The 21,589-nt window shown below is 41.0% G+C and overlaps 1 protein-coding gene across 2 annotated transcripts; it reads right to left on the bottom strand.

Annotated features, from left to right (window-relative positions):
• Window positions 1-7,791: 7,791 nt before the first annotated feature.
• LOC147864139 (solute carrier family 40 member 1-like) lies at window positions 7,792-18,665 on the bottom strand. 2 transcript variants are annotated; one of them, XM_087320110.1, is made up of 9 exons: window positions 18,436-18,665; window positions 18,145-18,295; window positions 17,832-18,031; window positions 16,857-17,381; window positions 16,218-16,389; window positions 15,740-15,877; window positions 15,252-15,362; window positions 15,047-15,162; window positions 7,792-8,023 (listed from the first exon to the last, which is right to left on the bottom strand). In XM_087320110.1, coding segments are annotated over exons 2-9 (1,413 nt in total). In that variant the 5' UTR covers window position 18,295; window positions 18,436-18,665; the 3' UTR covers window positions 7,792-8,022. The 2 variants fall into 2 exon arrangements, with proteins under 2 accessions (XP_087176236.1, XP_087176235.1); XM_087320109.1 differs by lacking the exons at window positions 15,047-15,162; window positions 15,252-15,362 and having other exon boundaries at window positions 18,436-18,529.
• Between the last annotated feature and the right edge of the window lie 2,924 nt (window positions 18,666-21,589).

Genomic DNA, 21,589 nt, shown 5'->3' with positions numbered 1-21,589 from the left:
TATGTATTTCTCCATTTTGTATATAGTAAAATATATTTTGAAGCTTTTGAGTATATCCATCTTTCTATAGTAAGCTACTAATCTAATCTATAATAATTATTTCATTATTTTTTTACATAGTGTGTGAAGATTCACACGACAGCAGTGATGCCATTTGATAGTGATGGTTGTTTTTTAGTATTGGCAAAATCAAGTGGTGTCAAGCCTAGAGAGTATAGGTTTGTTGTTTGATTATGATGGATGGTGTGAGAGTAACCATCTGAAGTAGTTAGTGTCATGACTCACAATGCATTGGTTTTGAGAGAATGTGAGTTGTATACCTATTATTGTGATTTGACTAATTGATAAGAGGTTTTTACTAGGCTAAGTACAAAGCATACTTGAAGAATGATGCATTTTTGTTGTTGGGTAAGGGAAAAGATAGATTACCAATTCCAATAGCATATTGTAAGCTGTTGACTCTAATTTGAACGTCCATTGTGTTTTGTAGTTGTTTGTAGTTCCTAAGTGTTGATCGATCAAATATCATGTGATGAGTTGCTCTAGTGTCCAAATACTACTTGGTATCAATGGTGTGGTCATTGAATCCCATTCATTTGTGGAATTGTTGTAGTGCAGCATCGTGTTGATCTTTAAGTGTTGTTAAGTGTGCTTTTCCTCCATGTCATTGATGATATTGCTTCTTTTGGCATTTCATTTTCAAAGTGCCCAAGGAAGTGGCAATAGTTGTGCTTCTTGGTGTGAGGCGTGTAGTTGTTGGATTGATGTGATAAACCTTGATGATATGTTTTTGTTGCTTGGATGTGATTTTTGGTGATAAGATGTGCGGTGATGATTGTTGTGAAATGGTTTTTTGTGGTGTTTTGTATATATATTAGTTGCCATTGCTATTGATGAAGGGTGAGAGATTGACTCTTGGTGTGTTCTCATAGTGTTTTCCTGTTGGATTTGTTAGGATTTCGGTCCCTCCGGATGGGATAAGAGTACCCGGCAAGGAAGACCTAGTGAGAACCGGATGATGAGTACCCGGCAAGGAAGACCCACTGAGAACCAGATGATGAGTGCCCGACAATGAAGACCCGGTGAGAACCGGATGATGCAGGCCCGATGAGAACCTCTCACCGAATGAAGGGACATAGATATAAATATGTTTTTGTTAGCCCATTGTGGCTATATCTGTAAATAGCCCGAAAGTCATATTAGTATATATATGACCTAGGGCAAACTCTTGAGAGTCTGTATCATTGGGGTTGTCATTATCATTGTATAGAGCCATTGTGTGTGTAACTATTGTACAGAGCGTAGCAGAGGGAAAGAGAGAGAGAGAGGGACAGAGGGACAGAGTGAGCCTCTGTTGTAACCACTGCCAGGCGAAGATTGTGAGCACGAGGTCGTTGCCTCTGTGCTCCCTGATGTATTCTCCTTACATAGTGATAGTTGGAGTTTGTGAACTCCCGTGGTTTTTCCCTCTCAAGATTTTCCACGTTAACATCTTGTGCATTCTCTTCTATTTGCGTACTTACTTCCATTTCTCATTTTTTTGTGTTTGATAATCATTAAGTGATTGAAGACTCGGTTGTGGCCAAGCACTATTCCGCATATTCTTTTTAAACTGGTATCAGAGCAAAACGACACAGAAAATGGAAGATTCACTTGGCGGCATGTTCAAGCTCACCGGCTCCAACTACTCAGTGTGGAAGTCGAAGATGAGGGACATGTTGGTGGTTAAAGATCTTTGGTTGTCAGTTCAGTTCGGGGACAAGAGACTGGACAAGATCGAAGCCACAGTCTGGGAGGTGATGCACATGAAGACAACGACATACATCCGGTGTTTCATCGAAATGAGCCTGTACAACAACTTCAATGAAGAGAGCAAGGCTCGTGAGCTCTGGGAGAAGATCGACATTATGTTTCAGAACAAAAATGTTGTTAATCGGGTTTCGGTATTTCGGAAGCTAGTGAGGCTCCGGTACCAAGACGGCGCCAGTATGGCGAAGCACATGAATGCATTCTAGGGTCTGATTCATTAGGCAACCTCATTGGAAGTACCTCTTGCCGATTAGGTACTTGCTCTACTCCTGCTCGGTTCCCTCCCGGAAAGTTGGGAGACGTTAGTTGTCACTTTGGGCAACGCCGGGCCAAAAGGAAAACAACTATCCCTAGCAAGAGTCAAGTCGAGCTTGCTAGATGAGGAAGCGTGTCGGAAAGACAACGATACTAGATCCGACTCCAAAGCGCTCCTTACCGAATCGGAACGCGGAAGACAAAGGAACCGGAGTCCCTAGAACAGGGAAAAGTCCGGGACACGGTCAAAGTCAAGGGGAAGGCGGGGCACTTCCAGAAGAACTGTCGGCATTTCCAGAAAGACAAGGAAACCGACAGTACCAATTCGAAGCAGTCACCGGACCAGAATGACAAAGACCGAAGAGGACCGGACCGGAAGGGGACGATGGCAATCGCAGTAAGTGAAGAGGATTTGATGCTCATCACCGAGGAGAGTGAGTTGAACCTTGCCGGCGACGAGACAACATGGGTTGTCAATTCCGGAGCGTCATTCCACCTGTTCCCGAACCGGAAATGCTTCTCATCCTACACAGTCGGTGATCATGGCTGTGTCCAGATGGGGAATGAAGGTACATGTCGAATTATCGGCATAGGAGATGTGTGGCTGACAACACCAACCGGATGCAAGTTGCTACTAAAGGATGTCCGACACATTCCGGAGGTTCGACTGAACCTGATATTAGCCGGTCAGCTAGATGATGAAGGCTACACAAGTAGCATCCGGAACGGAGTTATGAAGTTCAGCAAGGGGAGCCTGATAGTGGCTCGGGCCCGAAAAGTCAACACATTGTACCTGATGAATGCCCGGTTATGCCCAGAAGAAGTGAACGTTGCATCCGACACTGCCGGTGAGTTGTGGCACAAGAGACTGTGTCACATGAGCGAGAAGGGGATGAGGAGGCTTGCCGATGACAACCTCATTCTGGTTAAAGACGTGCATCTTGAGAAGTGCACCGATTGCTTGGCCGGTAAGAAAAACCGGACCTCCTTCTGCTCAAGGCCACCGATGAGAGGTAATGCACCACTAGAGCTGATGCATACCGATGTGTGTCAAGTGGACACGAAGTCACATGCCGGATCGCAATATTTCGTGACGTTCATAGACGACCACAACCGGAAGTTGTGGGCCACACCATTGAAGACGAAGGATCAGGTGTTATCCATCTTCAAGGAACTCCACGCAAGAGTGAAAAGAGAAACCGTCCGGAAGCTGAAGGCGGTTTGAGCAGATAACGAAGGAGAATACCGGGGGCAGTTCGAGGAGTATTGCCGCTCGAAGGGAATCCGGCTCGAATTTACCGTGCCGAAGACGTCGGAACTAAACGGGCTGGCCAAGAGGATGAACCGGACCATAATGGAGAGGGTTTAGAGTATGCTGGCACATGCAAAGTTACCCAAGAAGTTTTGGGCTGAGGCGCTGTCAACAACGACATATGTGATAAACAGGTCACCCTCAGTACCCTTGGATGGAGACATGCCGCAGAGAGTGTGGACCGGTAAGGAAGTGTCCTACCGACATTTGAAGGTGTTCGAGTGTCTCGCGTACGTGCATGTTGCTAAGGACCGGAGAAGAAAGTTGGATCCAAAGACCCGGCCATGCATATTCCCCGGATACGATGAGGATGAGTTCGTCTACCAAGTGTGGGACCCCGTCGACAAGAAGGTGTTTCGGAGTCGAGATATTATCTTCATGGAGGACAAGACCCTTAGCGATTGGGAGTCAGAGAAGAAGATAATGAAATCGACCGGTAGGGATCGGTTCGATGAGATACGGACCTACTCGACTAAGAGCCGGTTGACACTCGAAGAACCGGCCGGTTACGGTGAGGATACCGAACCGGCAAAAGAAGGAGAGGAAGCTAAAACCGGAACCGGACAAGACCCCGAATCAGATTCGGATGAAGAACAGACACAGGAGCCGGTTACCGAAAACCGAGGACAGAGATATCCTCTTCGGAAAGGAAGAGCCCCCTAGAGATTTCCGGATGCAGAGCATGTGTTGCTGACCGATGAGGGGGAGCCGGAAAGCTTCGAAGAAGCGAAGGATGACACCTATAGCCGCAAGTGGTTGAGTGCCATGCAGGACAAGATGGATTCCCTGCATGAGAACCACACGTATGAATTGGTGGAGTTGCCGAATGGAAAGAGGGCACTCTAAAACAATTCGGTGTACAAGCTGAAACCGGGAGATGCCAGCAAACCCCCAAGATACAAAGCCAGGCTCGTGGTGAAGGGCTTCCAGCAGAAGAAGGGAGTGGAATTCGACGAGATATTTGCCCCGGTAGTAAAGATGACTTCCATCTGGATGGTGTTGAGCATAGCGGCAAGCATGGACCTCGAGGTAGAGCAGTTAGACGTGAAGACAGCGTTCCTCCACGGCGACCTCGAAGAGGAGATCTATATGTAGCAACCGGAGGGATTTGTGAAGAAAGGGAAGGAGCACTTGGTTTGCCGGTTGAAGAAGAGCCTCTACGGTTTGAAGCAGGCTCCCCAGCAATGGTACCGGAAGTTTAATTCCTTCATGACCGATCAAGGGTACCACAAGACGCAGGCCGATCACTACGTATTTGTGAAGAAATTCGACGGAGGAGACTTCCTGATACTCCTCCTGTACGTGGACGACATGTTGATCGTCGGACGAGACCAAGTAAAGATATGGATGCTGAAGAAGGCTTTGAACCAGACCTTCTCAATGAAAGACTTAGGGTCCGGCAAGACAGATACTGGGGATGCACATCATCCGGGATCGGTCAAAGAAGCAATTGTGGCTGTCACAAGAGAAGTACGTGACAAAGGTGCTTCAGCGGTTCAACATGTCAGACGCGAAACCGGTCGGATCGACACTTCCGGCAAACTGCAAGCTATCCGGTAAGCAAAGCTCGAAGACGAAGGCAGAGAAGGCGGATATGATGAAGATACCATATGCCTCTGTCATCGGGAGCTTACTGTACGCAATGGTGTGTACCCGACCGGATATCAAATACGCAATCGGAGTGGTGAGCCGGTTTATGAGCAATCCCAGCAAGGAGCACTGGAATGCAGTAAAATGGATACTCCGGTACTTGAAAGGCACCTCAAGTATGTGTCTCCGATTCGGCTCCGGTAAACCCCAACTTGACGGTTTCACCGATTCGGATATGTCGGGTGACGCGGATACCATCCGGTCAACATCGGGATATGTTATGACATATGCAGGGGGAGCTATTTCGTGGCAGTCGAGGTTGCAGAAGACGGCTGCGTTGTCAACCACAGAGGCGGAGTATATGGCGGCTGTGGAAGCCGGCAAGGAAATACTATGGATGAAGGTCTTCATCGAAGAGCTAGGGATCCTACAAGAGGAATATCGGCTCTATTGTGATAGTCAAAGTGCCATCCACCTTGCGAAGAACACGCCGTATCATTCCAGGACGAAGCACATCCAGCACAGGTACCACTAGATCCGGGAGCGAGTAGAAGATCGGGAGCTCGTGCTGACAAAAATCCACACAGAGAAGAACGGGTCAGATATGCTGACCAAAGTGCTGACATCCAATAAGTTGGACGCATGCCAGAAGCGAATTGGACTAACCAGACATCCCGTGCCGGAGTGAAGGGGGAGTTTGTTAGGATTTCAGTCCCTCTTGATGGGATAAGAGTACCCGGCAAGGAAGACCCGGTGAGAACCGGATGAAGGGACATAGATATAAATATGTTTCTATTAGCCCATTGTGGCTATATCTGTAAATAGCCCGAAAGTCATATTAGTATATATATGACCTAGGGCAAACTCTTGAGAGTCTGTATCATTGGGGTTGTCATTATCATTGTATAGATCCATTGTGTGTGTAACTGTTGTACAGAGTGTAGCAGAGGGAAAGAGAGAGAGAGAGAGAGAGAGAGAGAGAGAGAGAGAGAGGGAGGGAGGGAGGGACAAAGTGAGCCTTTGTTGTAACTGCCGCCAGGCAAAGATTGTGAGCATGTGGTCGTTGCCTCTGTGCTCCCTGATGTATTCTCCTTACATAGTGATAGTTGGAGTTTGTGAACTCCCGTGGTTTTTCCCTCTCAGGGTTTTCCACGTTAACATCCTGTGCATTCTCTTCTGTTTGTGTACTTACTTCCATTTCTCATTTTTTTGTGTTTGATAATCATTAAGTGATTGAAGACTCGGTTGTGGCCGAGCACTATTCCACATATTCTTTTCAGGATTTTAGTGAGAAGTTTATTTAGTTTTTGAGAATTTACCTTTGATTGAGTGGTGATGAATGGACCCCATGTTGACGAACGTGTGGCAAGTAGTAGCATGACTTGCACTTCATTGTTAAGTTGTATTCTAGAGAGTATAACTTCATCCAATAATGCCCTTCACATGTCAATGAATGTCTTCACACCTTCATTTTCTTTTAATGTTAAAGATTGAGTTTCTTGAGATTAGTTACCCATGTTGGTAGAATAGTAAATGAGTATTTCACCTTCTGAAATTCACACATTGCATTTGATAATTGTTGACTTTCCACCATGTGAAGTTGCTTGTCTACAATCTTGAATATATTCTACAACTGTGCTTCAAACTCTTTTTTCTCCATGCATGATGTGTTACACTATCGTTGGCACCGTGATCTTTTTCCGAGCCTTTGAAGATATACCAAAGATCTGGTCTTTTGAGATAGTTCTCCATTTTTACTCTCAAAGCACGGTAGTTTGTACCATTTAATTTGTTGAATCGCACTGATCTAGACGCCATTGTGGTCATTGATTGCCTTGTTGGTGGAGTATCATATGATGTAACACTTGGTGTTGACATGGCCATTGAATTTTCGATGTTTTTCCTCTGTGTGTGTGTGTGTGTGTGTGTGTGAGAGAGAGAGAGAGAGAAAGAGAGAGCCCAGATGGATGTAGCTCAGTTGGTAAGGTTGGTTGCCCAATGGAGACCAGGTGATCATGGGTTCAACCCCTACATTCATTGTATAAGAACTATATAATAGAGAGATGAGGAAGTGGGTTTTGAACCCAGAACACAATGCTTGTAGTGCTAACAACTTACCACTAGGGTTATTGCTAAGTCGCTCGCACTCCTTGTAACGACCCAACGGTTGACAATAAAAGAGAGAGAGAGAGAAAGAAAGAAAGAAATATTAACGTCTTCTAAGGCCAAAATTGGCCCATGAGAGAGTTGGTTTACAACAAAATGGGTATTTATCCAATCATTATAACTAAAATAAAATAAAGTAAAAATAGAACTTCAACTAAACGAGTTCTAGTAGTGTACAAAACGTGGTATACTCGATAAAGGAAGTGACCTTGCACTAAGCCTAATTTCATTTCCACCCAAGCCTCTCGAAAAGAAGAGAGATTATCACTTGGTATTGTGGTCGCGATCAAGAGAACCAAGGAATTGGTATGCAATCTTCATGATTTCTAAAATCTATCTGATATCATGTGATAATAGACGAACACAGACGAGCCTTAATACAAATAATGATTGAATTGTATAATGTTGAATAATGATTGTAACACTTGTGATGAGTGTTACACAAAATTGGGTATTATGCCATATTTATACTAATTACAAATTTGTCCTTTCTTGAAAAGGTCTCTTCATGTTTGTGAGTTTTCACATTGTTCAACTCCAAGAGTTTCACCTTTTATTAATTATTAAATGATTAATTAATCTTCACACTTATTACTGTTCACACAAAATTTAGAGTGGGAATATTTGAGCCATATGAATGTATCCTCATTACATAGATAAAGTTTCTGAGTCGTAATATAAATTAGCACCAACATAAGTATCATCTTGGAATCTCATTGTTAAATGAACTTGTGTGACAAATATAAAATAATGGGTTGGTCATTTGAATTTGCATCGAGATGCCACTTGTGAATATTCGTGGGCTTATGACCCTCATTCATGAACATGTATATACATAATGCTTGAGCTCCTTGGATTGTTCAATAGACTATCATCTATTTCTTCCTTCCTCTACACATACACAAAAATATAACAATTTTATTATTTGTATTACTTTTGAATAAAAGAGTACTTTTTTAGTATAGTCTTTATATTGATAGTTGTATCATTGTATGTCTTATTAGAAAGAGAACAATTAAATGAGAGAACATTCACAATTTTATTGCCTTTAATTTTAAAACTCATGAATTTGGACTTAGTTACGTGGATATGAATAATGTTGGTCTTTCATAGTATTCTATACTTTGAGGCATCTTGATTCTTAATTGTATATGGCTTAGGGTTATTATGTCTCTTAACATATTTTTATTAAACGTCACATGTAAGTGAACTTCACATACCATCCTTACATGATGTTCCAATCTCAAAGCAAGATATTATTCAAATGACTCTCTGTTTTTTTATTATGATTAGTAAGTTGTTAGATTACCAACTCAAGGCCTTGAGTTCAAGGTTAAACTTTCATGCCTCTCTATTACACCATACATATTTTTTCTTAATATACTAGACCATTGTGGACATTGTGCTCCGCTTGAGTCTTTGATTAGATATCATCGAGTTAAATTATGGTGAGAATATTCCAGACATTTTTAAAAATATCATTTGCCATATGTTGAAAAATGGTTGGTGCATTATTGAGACCAAGAGATATAACTATGTACTCAAAATGTCCATATTGATTTCAAAAAGAAGTTTCTTTTCATCCTATGGATGAATCTAGAAGATTGTATGCACCTAAAAAATCTAGCTCTATGAAGCATTTGGCCCCATTTAGATGCTTTGAAATATTTGAGATTAATAGTAGACCATATGTATTTCAAACAATGACATTATTTAGTTCTTCATAATCCACGGCCAAATGCATAGACCAATCTTTCTTCTTAATGAAGAAGATAGAACATGCACCATCAAGGGATTTAGAATGTGAAATAAAGTCAATAACCAAACTCTCATCAATGTATCTACGAAGAACCTAGCTCGTCATAGAGAAATTCTAAATTGATCCTCATGGCAACTTTCCCCAATTGCAATTGCACAATTATGAACTCTTGATACTTTATTTGCTTTTGGATCTCAGAATTGTGTGTGATGGATGATGAAGTTGCTAACACCATGAATAGAAACATAATTTCAAATCATAGATGGAATGAATGTGTTATATGCCTCTTAGAGGCGGGAAAGCGAGCATATTATGCATTTGAGGACACATGCAATCGTGGAGATATTAAGTGTTGGGTCCTCAAGAAATACCTTTTCGACACTTTGGTGACACCGATGTTTCTCTATGGGGTGGTAGCATCCCTAAATCTACTTGGAAAGAGTTTGAAAATGTCCAAAAACATTTTCTTACAAAGTTTCTACAAGTTAAGAAACAAATGTCATACATCCTCCTCCTTGAGACAAGATCACTTCCCATTGAGATCGTGGCCATGGAAAGGGTTGTTGAATACATGCTTAAGGTTCAAAAAAGTCCCTCACATCGACTTCCTAGAATCGCATGGGAAGCAAGCAAAAAGATCCAAAAGACGCATAAAAGCAACATTTTGTGTTCTAGTTGGATGCAAGATATGAAAAAGTGGTTTGGTAGATGGGATGCAACACATTTGCATCATGATGCATCACTAGATTCCTCTGTAAATGAGGCATTTTTTTCAATGCCAATGTATCATGACATTGGAAAATTGTGGAGGCTCACGCTTCACACATTATACTACAGATGTTGTACCTAATTGCAAAACCATATTCTTCACAAAACAGGGAAACTGTACACATCATTCCGTTGGCTTCCATTCGAACCATTGCTTCCATGCGACTTAGCTCACATGCATTGCGATGTGAGACGGGGCATTGGGGCACAAGTGATGAGAGTGGTTAACCATGCACACTTTGCCCTAAACAAGTTCAAGAGTCTGAGGATCACACTTTGATACAATGCTCCACCTTTGATCATATTTGAGCATGCTTTCCACACATCTTCGACCAAGCCCAATCCTTGCACGAATTTCTCTCACAACCACAATGTGCACTCTCGATTGCAACATTCATTGGTAAAGTTCTTGAACATCGAGAGTCGCTACTCACTTTCACACGTATCACGTGGAATGTAATATTTTTGGTCTCATATGTCATATTTGACCTCTAAAGATGATAATATAATCTATTTCTCTCTCTCTCGTAAGTACCTTACCCTAGTGGTAAGTTGTTAACACTACAAGCACCGCATCGTGGGTTCGAAACCCAATTTCCTCGCCTCTCTATTATATACTTCATATACATTTAATTCACTAGATGCCATTGTGGAATGTACCTGGTCTCCATTGGGCAACCTTACCAATTGAGCTACATCCATCTGGGCTCTCTCTCTTCTCCCCCCCTTGTCTCCCTCCCTTTATATGGGATGTGTGTATGTGTGTGTGTGTGAAAGCCATATAAACGAAAAAGATTGAATAAAAGAAGAGAATAAAAAGAAGAAGAAGGAAATAAGAAAGAATGTAAGGGTATCAATAAGAACAAAGCTACAAGAATGCATTGAAGAATAACACTGAATTGGAATGGTAAGTGTATCTATGAAAAGCAACAATCAATAAGGGCTTGATTGGAGAGGACGTCCATCAAAGTCACTGCCACAAATACTAGACATGAGAGCTTCTTCAAGAGGATTGTTTGTGTCATGGAAAAATCTTGATCCATCAAGTACACGTTGGTTCTACAGCTAAGGGAGAAAGGCAATGATTTGATGACACCTAGATGTACTAAGCATAGTTGTTAAAAAATGTGTATTCTATGTTTAGAATAGGTTGTCGAATACTTTGAAGTATCCTACACGTATTCCACATTTTAGAATTGACATTTTTCAATTGTTTATGTTTTCGACGTATTCTACGTATTTAACATTCCAAAAAAGTTTTAAATTTTTTTGAAAAAAAACTTTAACTTAAGAAGTATTTTATGTATTTAAAGTATTCTACATGTATTGTGGTGTGCATGTGTTCCTTTGTGCCACCCTTTTAGCACACATGTAGCTAAGCCAACCCAAATGGGTACCTTTGTATCGACTATAAATTGAGCAAGAAGTAAGAAGTTACGTAGGCTAGTTTTGATCTCTTTATGTGCATTTCACATATTGGTGGAGATGACGGGGTCAAATTTTAGCCGCTAACACCTCATTCATGGCATCCCAACTCCCTCCCATTGCTTCTGAAGTCGATACCCCTATGCAGATTGAGTTCCCACAACCTCATGAGTGGCCACCCCAGTTCCAAATGGAGTAGCTCTTGCAAGTAATCTCCAACGTTATGCTTCAAATCAGCTCTTGAAACTGACCTCTCAGGTGTTGATGGAAGAGCCAACCCCCCACGTCCAAGTGTTCGCCTCTTCCACTTCGCAGGTATGCACCGCTCTCGCCACCATCAATCACTCCAACCACACCATCTTGTGAGACACTAGTAGTAGTATCTCTTGCATTAGCATCGTAGTTCACAATTCAGGCCTCCTGACATTAACTGCTCCCTCCATCCAAGTCCTTTTCGGCGATCACCAACATTTATAGCACTCTCACACGCAAACCCATTGCATCGTCACCTTAGGCAATCTTACTTTCTCACACCACTTTTATGTCTTGCCCCACCAACTCTTGCCCCTCACCGTAGGTTATGATTGGTTCCTCAAGCGTCGTGCTATAATTGATTTCGTTACCCACCAATTTCTTGTCCCACAAGCTCCCTTGATCCCCCACCTACACGATAGTCCCCTTGTCCCCCACCTCAGCCAAGTCTAAGTGGCCCTCAATCCATAGGAGAGATTGATCTCCATCAATTGTTAGCTTGTTTTCCATCACTAGCCCCGTCCAACTATTATCATATTTGGGCCGCTAGTTCCATGGAGATGTCCTCAACATCGTTGCACCTCAACTAGGTGTCCAGCAGGTGTTTACGTCCCCATACCATCCTTAGACAAATGACCTCACTAAACACCCCCAACAAGACCCTCAAGCAGGAGTTTGCCGCTTACATTGATCCATCCCACAAAACCTAGGATCAAATCTTGCCTTTCGTCACCCACGCCTACAATACATCCATACATACGTAAACATAGATCAACCCTTTTTCGAGCACTCTATGGGCGCGACCCTCGCCTCCCACCAGAATAGTCCATTGATGTCCATTCCAAACTTGCCAACATTGATAGAACCACTTGGAGGCTCTATCTCCAATAGATGCTCCCCCTCCTTCGACAAGCCAACTCCCGAAACCTACAAGTCACACAACAACGCCAAAAGTGGTACTACGAGGTCGAATTACCCTAACTTATGCTGATGGAACCAAAGTCCTTGTTTACTTCTGTAAAAAGATATGTGTAGAAACGTATACGAAAGACACAGAGTACACATTTAGTTATTCGGAAATACGAAAGTTAGGTGAGCACAGAGAAAGTAAGAGAGAGAGAGACTGAGTGGAGCATACATCAGTAATCTTCTGTTACCAAAATGACTTAGTACTTATAGTGTGCCCATAGAGCACTTTTTATACAAGCCCTAACGAGTGGGTTGACACAAGTACCATCAGTACTTTAATGCTCATAGATGAGCCTGACACTAACTCTGCCTATAATATTCCTATTTACTAAAATAGGAATATAGGCCCCTAACGGCCTATCGGATTCCATGTTGATTCAGCTTAGCCACTGATTCGGCTTTCGGCTTATTCGGCCGATCCGGGCCTAACAGATCAGTGTCTATCCAATCCAGTTCTCGGTGTTTTCAGCCGATTCAGCCCAAGTTGAGCTTGCTCGCTCAATAACTTCCCAATCCGGCGGCGCAGTCTCAACGAATCCCTCATGCACCGAGGGAGCCGCCCATTCACCGTAGTTCATGCCACTAGATCCACTACGTACTTGCTCCAACATGATTCCAATGGCCAATTTACCTCAACCCATGTTGCTCGCATCAAGCCCTATCCCAGCCCAGGTCCATCTTCTCATCCCCACCCTTTCCCCATGTCGTAAACCTCCTTGTTTCTCTCAAGGGGGAAATGTGGTGTGCATGTGTTCCTTTGTACCAGCCTTTTAGCACACCCTCTTTAGGATGCATGTAGCTAAGCCAACCCACCCTTTTAGTACACCCTTTTTAGCACGCATGTAGCTAAGACAACCCAAATGGGTACCTTTGTATCGACTATAAATTGAGCAAGAAGTAAGCGGCTAAGTAGGTTGGTTTTGATTTTTTTCTGCATTTCATAGTATTCTAAGTATTTAACATATTTTATCTATAAAATACATATTCTAAGTTTCTTTTTTTTAAAAGTTAGAATGCTTGGCATACGTATTCTAAGCGTGTTGTATGTGAAGTATTCTACAACAGTGCTTACTAGACATAATTGGAGAACTAGAAATGGGATTATTATGGACAATTGGTTCAAATGACATCTCTGTTCCATAGGGACAAATCCACATTGTGTCCCACACTTCTATGAAAATGAGTTTTGGTTCATGTGATGTCTCCGTCATTGTGGACAAATCCACACTATGTGTCCTACACTTCTTGGTCCTTTATGAGAAGGGATTTTGGTGCTTGTGCAAACCATCAAATCTTGTTGAAAAGATGATTTCTTTTTTGAGCAATGGAGCAACCATACGAGCACCCTACTTACTAAGAAAGTTCCAACTAACTCAAGTGAAGTTATGCCTTTTGGATATTGGTTTGGATGCATCATAATCATTAGATGCAATTGGTTAAGGAATCATCAGAACTAAGATGGTGTACCTGTCAAACTTCAATGGGACATTGAACTTTGGTTCCTCGGGGGGGAGTTTTGTGTTGTCGAGAATTGTCCCAAAGCTAATAGAATTAATTCTAATTGGTGGACTCATCGAGATAGCTCTTCATGTTGGTATGTTTTCTTGGCACTCATATCGATGCAAATCCGTACGTTGCCTTCAATTCTCTTGCTCTAATACCAAAAACTTAGTTCCTCGGTTAAAAGACGCAACATGGATTATTGCTTGACAACAAACTAAATAGTTGTTGAAAAGATTAATCAGATAAAAGAAGATGAAAGGAGTATTTCGAATCCCGATTCAAATTGATAGAAAATATTATCCTAGGAACAGGAGATGATGTGAGGATAGAAAAAGTTCGCTACTCAATTCCTAGCTTATTTCGTGTTGTCGTCACATAAACCGTCTAGAGCCCGTCCTTAGCCACATACAACCAACCATTCCCATTTACTATATATCTAACTTATGGATGGATGATGTGATGGAAGATCAAGACACCATTCAGCCAATTGGTGTAATTTATTATTATGAACACATAGATGGTCATGGCATACATAGTATGTATGTATCATGTATGTATGTATGTATGTATGTATGTATGTATTAGGACAGGATGAAGGGCCCTCCACACCTGAGCTTCTTCTTCTTTTTTTATTACTATGAGCTAGGCCTATCAATGTTTTATGTAAGCCAGCTTTTCTATTTTCCTCGACAGAAGAAGAGTAGTGTGCGTGACTGCAGAAACAGAGAAAGGCCTAAGTTTGTGCAACATGCTTTCTGAGGAGGAAGAGGAGTGCATGCAAACAGATGAAACGACGGCGGGATGTGAGTATTGAACAACTATCTATTCTTGTACTCTTTTTGTCTTCTTTTTGAAGATTTGCATGCAGTTTATTAGAGAAGCAGATTCGTATGAGTTGTCAATCCGCTTCTCATTGAGAAAACCATGGATCTTTTTGTAGCATAAGCCTAGCCATGCCGAATCATGCATTTGTATAAACCCTTGTCGTACCAGATATGTTGACAGCGGTATGATAAGTCATGCATTTTTTAAGAGAAGTAAACCCTAATCATGCATTTTGGTTACATTAGACCCTAATCATGACAGAGGTTTGGTGAGTCCTGTATTTGGTCCATGAGTCATATTGGCTCCCATGAACGTTACTATATTGTTATAATTTCTCCCCTTTTCAAAATATCGTGGTAAGGAATTGAGCATTCGGGAACTGAAATACAAATTGAGATGATCAGGATTATTACCACTGTCTAGATTGTGCGATTTCCTTTCTCTCAGGTGTAGAGTATACTTGAATAGCATATAAAATAGCTGCCAAAGTTACTGATCCGAATGACATGAATATCAGTTTGTCAAAGTCCTACAAGAGATTTATGGAATTAAGATATTGGAATCACTTGTGTTCACTTTTTAATGAGGAAATAGAAAGTTGAAAATGAGGATGATTACCTTTGGATGTGGAATAATCATGCCAACAACAAAAGTAAGTAATTGACAAAAGGATTGCATCGTATTTTGCACACCAACTACAATTCCACGCTCTTCCTCAGGCACAGATTCCTAGCAATCTCATATGTTTTTATTTATAGAGTATGTCCAATATCTTTGACAGGAAATAGCTTCATTTTCTTTCCAAACTCATGACCATGCAATGGACATTGCTTGAACCTTGCTGTGGTGATGAGCTGATAAGTGAATGAGAATGTGAGTGAATGTGCAAGCAAATGAAATCGTACCCTAGAGGTGTTTAGTGAGAATTTCTTGACTGTGTTCATACTTATGAAAGATGCCATGGTGCCATAAGATGGGGTTAATGGGATCATGGATATATGTGTGAACTAGTTCACTGGCAAACACATTTAACATCAATAATAAAAGTTTGGTTTATAATGTACATTTGTATATCTAAAGAGTATACTGTAGGATATCATGTGTACCTGCATCAGTTGGGTGACGGAAAGATCAAACATCCAAAGGCCAGCCCTTGCCGCACCTGCCCCACTTATCAGGAGTGCAGTTGAAGCAGTGGAGTTTTTAAGCCACACCGAGACCACACACAATGTGAGGAATGCCCACTGAGTGAACCAACATGGAAAAAGGTTTTGTAAACTAAAAGAGTAAAAGGAATAATTCACAGTGAATGCACAAGAGCCTGCCAAGTATTCAGTGTGCATGTGCCATCTGGGTTAATTTTTGGGCTGAACACCACAATACCCCTAACTGTGTCAATCATTTACCGGAATACCCCCAAGTTTTCAAACAAGAGAAAACTATCCCAATGGATGGACTCAGTAAAGTTATGTAACAAAGGGCTATTTTCATAATGTTTTTGAAAACTTAGAAGGTTTTTATGAATATCGTTGAAGTTAGGGTTATTTGGTGTTTTCTTTAACTTTTTAGGCTTCACAATTTCACCTGAATTAGTATAGAAACAAATCCTGCTTTTAGTGTTTGTAGTCGAGCTTGTAGAAATGGGTAAGAAACGGTAGCAAAAATACCAATCAAAGCAGCAAGTCCACGAGCAAGGCCCAAAACATAAGCAGGACACCCTCTCCATTTCAGACTTGCTGTCATAAGTGTGCCAAAGCTAATGGAAAGTAATAAGCATGTGTAAGTGGTAGATCTCATTGATTCAAAATTTCATTGATGCCCTCTGTTAAACGTGTATATGTATGTATATGAATGTGAGAAAGGTTTATGTCAGTATTATATTCTACCCAAATGCATAGTATAGCTATATCATATATGTGTTTCCATCTTGTGTGGTACATACACAACCAAGGACAAGATATTGCCTTACCGGAGGAGATTGTTCTTTACGTTTGTTTCTCATTTCTTTATTGAATTTGTTTGCTTCCGCTCTTTACAACGACTGTAGCTAGCCCTTAAATATCCTTAAACCGTGGCTCTAGTGCCCAGACCATATATACCCTACATGCAAGCAGGTCCATCTCTAACCCTAAGATTGGACAACCTATATCAAGGTTATGCGTGTGCCTATATCATGTCTAACCTTAGAAGGAGAAGGAAAGGGGAAAGGGAAGTTTCTTATACCTTAGAACACTGAGGGATAAAAGAGAGAAGGAGATTCCAGCAAGCTTGTCTTGCTGTCTCATATATACCCTCCAGCCTTCAAACGAAGGGAGACTTATAAGCCTATGCCATAAGGTAGCCACGCACTCTGGTATTTCTGAAAATCCTCTTCGAAAAGATTCTTTTCGACTATGACATGATGCATGTGTGGGGTTTTCTATATCTGGTTGAAGGAGAGGATCTTGGGTGGTTTTGGTTATTGGAGGAACCATCTCGACTTTTGTTAGGTGGAGCTGATAAATTGGTATCTTTTCATGGAGTCTTGGAGTCTTTTTGTATATGGTTAGCAATAACCAATACTCGATGCCCACACATGTGACATTCCATGCTGCCATGAAAATGGCTGCAGTCACCACTGAGACTGCACTCATGAGGAGTCCGACAAAGACTGCAGCAAGGAGAGTGCATGACAGATCGATCCTTCGCATTGCTGCATTCATCTTCGTAAGGTTGTTTGCGGGACTCCCTGCGGCCATTATTACCACCCTGCCAATTGATATTAATACATAGATTAGATATGGACTCAAAACTTATTTTAGACAATTATTGGCAGCCCATTCCTTACACTAAGTTTTATAAATTCAGGCATAGTATTTCAAATTGTTTGTAATATATATCTATGACTGTCTATCTAGATTTTTATATATATGCATATGTACTCCTTTTTGCAATGTTATGTATCAGTCTGCTGATGTTGCCTAATTTGCAAGGACATTTATATTATATATGAATACATATTTTTGTTTGTGTGACATGCGTATTTGTCTGCAGAGCTTCCGATTGAATCTAGTGTGGCTTCATTTGCATTGGCTCAATGAAACAAGAGAAATAAAGAACTTTGTGCTAGGAAAAGTACATGCCTATAAAATCGTAGGATATCAGAAATTGCATTGCAGATTGCAAACAGGGTTTGGGCGTATTTTAGATCAGGATTACCAATCACGTTCTAGTGAGACCTTCGTTGCAAGGCTCGCAAGAGCTGAAACACCACCAAGCACATTAACTGCCAAAATTAGACCACCAAAGAGTTTGAAGCTCTTATTAATAGTGGGCCAAGGTTGTACTAACAAAACAAGTATGGCCATGGATGCACCAAGGATGGATATGTTTTGCAGTGCTAAGGAAATTTGTATAACCTGCAATCCAAAGAGATTTAGACTCATCATACATATGCGACACGCATTTTGCCATTTATAACAAACCGCAGTTTACAATGTAGAAATATTCTAGTTCTTTAATTTGTTTTGACCTTGAGTCGAGGGAACTTATCCATCCAATCCCCAATGGTAACACCAAAGACAACCACTGTTGCTGTTTCAACAAGACCATACAAGGAAGCCAAGAACAAGGAGTGTTTCCATATCTCAATCATGAACAATCCTACTGCAAAGTCCCACATTCTGCACACGATGGCATCAATCAATTTTCGAAGCGTCTAGTACTAAAAACAATAGGGTTTACACCCTAAAATGTTTCAAAGGAATTTTTGAAGATAAACAAGGAATCTGTTTTTGATTTCATTGGAGAGAAGTGCCCAAACCTGTCTCCCCAACGGCAGAGCAGGTAGCTGAGGTACAGGTAATGCACCAACCGCCGCTGCCCATTACCATCACCATCACCATCACCATTAGCACTACCACTGCTACTGCTACTGCTATTGCTCTTACTACTTTGATGATGATGATTCTGATGACTCTCTTCCTCTTCCTCCTTCCTTTCCAGAACAAGACCCTTGTTACTAGAATGAAGGCCACTATCATCATCATTATTGCCTTTGTCTTCTTCTTCTAATGCCTCAGTCTTTCTGCACTGCTCTGCTCCTCCTCCTCCATTACTAACCACCACCTCCTCCTCCAAAGCATCGACTTTGCCACCCATGCAATCACTCCCCACCTCCACCACCTCCTCCTTATCCTTACGCTTGTTGTTGGCCTTCAATAAAGCAACATCATCACAGCTACTGCTGATCAACAGACATGTGTGCATCATCACTATAAATAGTGAGGGTGGTGATTGATGATGGCTTTAAACCCTGTTGCTTGTAATTCTCATCCCATTAACATTAACCAACTCAAATCCAACGTCTGCTGCATCCATTAATTTCGTGTGCTATGAGAGAGAGAGAGAGAGAGAGAGAGAGAGAGAGAGAGAGAGAGAGCGACAGGGACTCATGTTTGGGGCCAACGGATCAAACTATATATACTTCTACAACTACACGTACTTCTTCTTCAGTAAAGAAAGAAATTTAAAAAAGGAAATAATTTATTGGGCAGTAGTGGAATACCCACTACCACCTACCTCTTTCAAAGAAAGACACACACACACACACACTCAGAGAGAGAGAGAGAGAGAGAGAGAGAGAGAGAGAGCTTAATTCGTATTCCATTCTCATCTTCTGAACGCCAATTCCACCCGTGAATCAGTCAGTCAGTCAGTGCTTGCTTTCTAACAACAGGAAAAGCAAATCTTCCATTCGTCGATTCCCCATAAGTATGTATGTATGTTTATGTATATATACATAAACATACATACATACATATATATGTATGTATGTATATATGTGCTAAGTTTATGGAAGGTCTCACACTACTCTAGTTTCCCTATCTTGTGGCTTGTGACAACATCATGATCTCGTGTGCATTCAAAGTTTCAAACACTCGTCAAAATTACTCCTCAAGACTCGATGTACCCAACGTTACTAAGCATGAGTGAATAGAAATGCCCCATAAGATGCATGTTAGTTGCAACATTAGCATGTTCTTATCATTCTTTGGATTGCGTCACACCGTAGTTTATGGCAGGTATGTTGAGAGAAGCTTATCTCCTTTTTTCTACATCATTCATTGGTCGGGGTGAAACGAGTCAATTCTATCGTATGTGCAATTCCTTTGTAAAATGAGTGTCTAGATAGGCTTCATGAATCAATGCCCTTGTAGTAGGTAATGTGTGTGTGCCTGTGTTGCGGACATGGACCATGAAGTTTTTAAATATAAAAAAAGGGGGGGAGGAAGTTGTAATGGTTTTGTAAGCTAACATTTGACCATGATCTTTGTGTCTAGCATAAACAAAGGAATAGTTTTTGTAAATGTGCTGAATTACCTAACCTTTGTGAGATTTCCATGCTTGCAGAAAGCAATTTCAGACAAGGAAGACACGAGGAGAGAAACAATAGTATTCAAAGTGTGCTTTGAGGGAGAGATACTAGTGCTAGTAAAATGAAAAACAAAATAGCAAATGGAGTGTAATCAAGAGTCGAAGCCTTGACTCTATATTAGAGGTGGGCAGGTGATGGTCATGATGGATGAGGTTGATGACAAGTCCCAAGGAGTGCTTCTCAAACATCAATTTTAATGTTCTTTTTTCTGAATGAATTGTATAGGAAATCTAAATAGTGTTAAACAAATTCAAATTGAATTGTAGAATAGAAGTGAAGAAAAGAATGGGATTTCGATTGTTTTAAGTAAAAGAAAGAAAGAATGTAGTTTGTAGATTTTCTACTCAAAGGAACAATTTGAAAATTGCTGTAGTAAAAAAAACAATCAAATTACACGTTAGTTCCAATAATGTTGGTATTTAAAAGAGGAAAGTGAAGAGATTGGGTCGTCATAGCTGAAGATGAAATACAAAACCAAATACAAACTCACATGTTCTTATAGTTGACATCATTAAATATAATGTTCTATTTGCATTATGTTTATATCCCCACACATCCCCTTCACGGAACCACAATCAACCTTATCCATGCCTAACGATTTCCATTGTATATGTGAAACCCACTAGACACGACGTGGACAGAAGATACTTTATAATTAAAATCCAAGAGAGACTTTTTGGAAAATAAATTTTAAGAGAGATTGAACATGATATGTGGGATGGGACTAAGCCTATGGGCCGTATCAAATTTGGGTTCTACCCAACTTAGGATATTCATGCTAGGGTGTGAACCACTTAGAGTGAAAATGACTAGATTCAGGCATAAGTAAGACTCAAGAGAAAGGGAGTTGAACAAGGCCATTGCAAGAAGTAATGAAAATGTAGGGGTATTTCAAAGTTCTTCCCGATGGATATTTTTCAATTATTCCAAAACCATAATGTTCAATTCTATATGTCCATGGGAGGGACTATAAAATATGGTAAAGTAGGTGTGTGTGTGTGTGTGTGTGTGCGCGCACACACACACACTTGTGCATGATCTCAGGCTGAACATAATTTTAGTTTAGTGTAACATGGTTAGATATATATGCTAATGCAATGTGATGGTGCATTGCTTGAAGTTTGATGTTTTTAACATTGTAAACGACTTGATGAATGCACATGCACATACCCAGTGAGATGTCATTGGCTATCAATCATTGCAACACGAGAACGAGGAATATAATCTCAACCTTCCTTACATAATGTCGAGAATTGAATTGTGCTTACTAACAAACTAATGAAAAGACAAATCCTAGTCTAATAATGGGTGTTTCCACATGGGTTTGACACTATTATGAATAGTTTGGATGTTCCTATACTTGATTTAGCAAGATTTAGCATCACACACTGTACCCGACAATGCAAGAAAGCAACTTCAAATGTGGTAGAATCTCTAATATTGTCCACCAAAGAAAGAGGTGCTTCCATAATTTAGTTTTTTTGGCCTGCCATGATTTGTTGATTTCAAGTTTCCATTTTTTAAATATTCATGCAATGAT

Source organism: Azolla caroliniana, unplaced genomic scaffold (genome assembly GCF_043228905.1).
Source record: "Azolla caroliniana isolate FFs.n. ecotype wild unplaced genomic scaffold, voAzoCaro1.0.p SCAF_5, whole genome shotgun sequence".
Classification (NCBI taxonomy): Eukaryota; Viridiplantae; Streptophyta; class Polypodiopsida; order Salviniales; family Salviniaceae; genus Azolla; species Azolla caroliniana.
This window is presented reverse-complemented; position numbering and strand designations above follow the sequence as displayed.

What these genes read in the sequence shown, in the direction of transcription:
- LOC147864139 (XM_087320110.1), bottom strand. Translation starts at nt 18,294, where the DNA reads ATGTGGGACTTTGCAGTAGGATTGTTCATGATTGAGATATGGAAACAC. An exon ending in TTGTTTCTATACTAATTCAG is followed by an intron (nt 15,878 to 16,217) that starts GTGAAATTGTGA and finishes TGGTTCACTCAG; the next exon opens with TGGGCATTCCTCACATTGTG. An exon ending in CCGTCACCCAACTGATGCAG is followed by an intron (nt 15,363 to 15,739) that starts GTACACATGATA and finishes TGAGATTGCTAG; the next exon opens with GAATCTGTGCCTGAGGAAGA.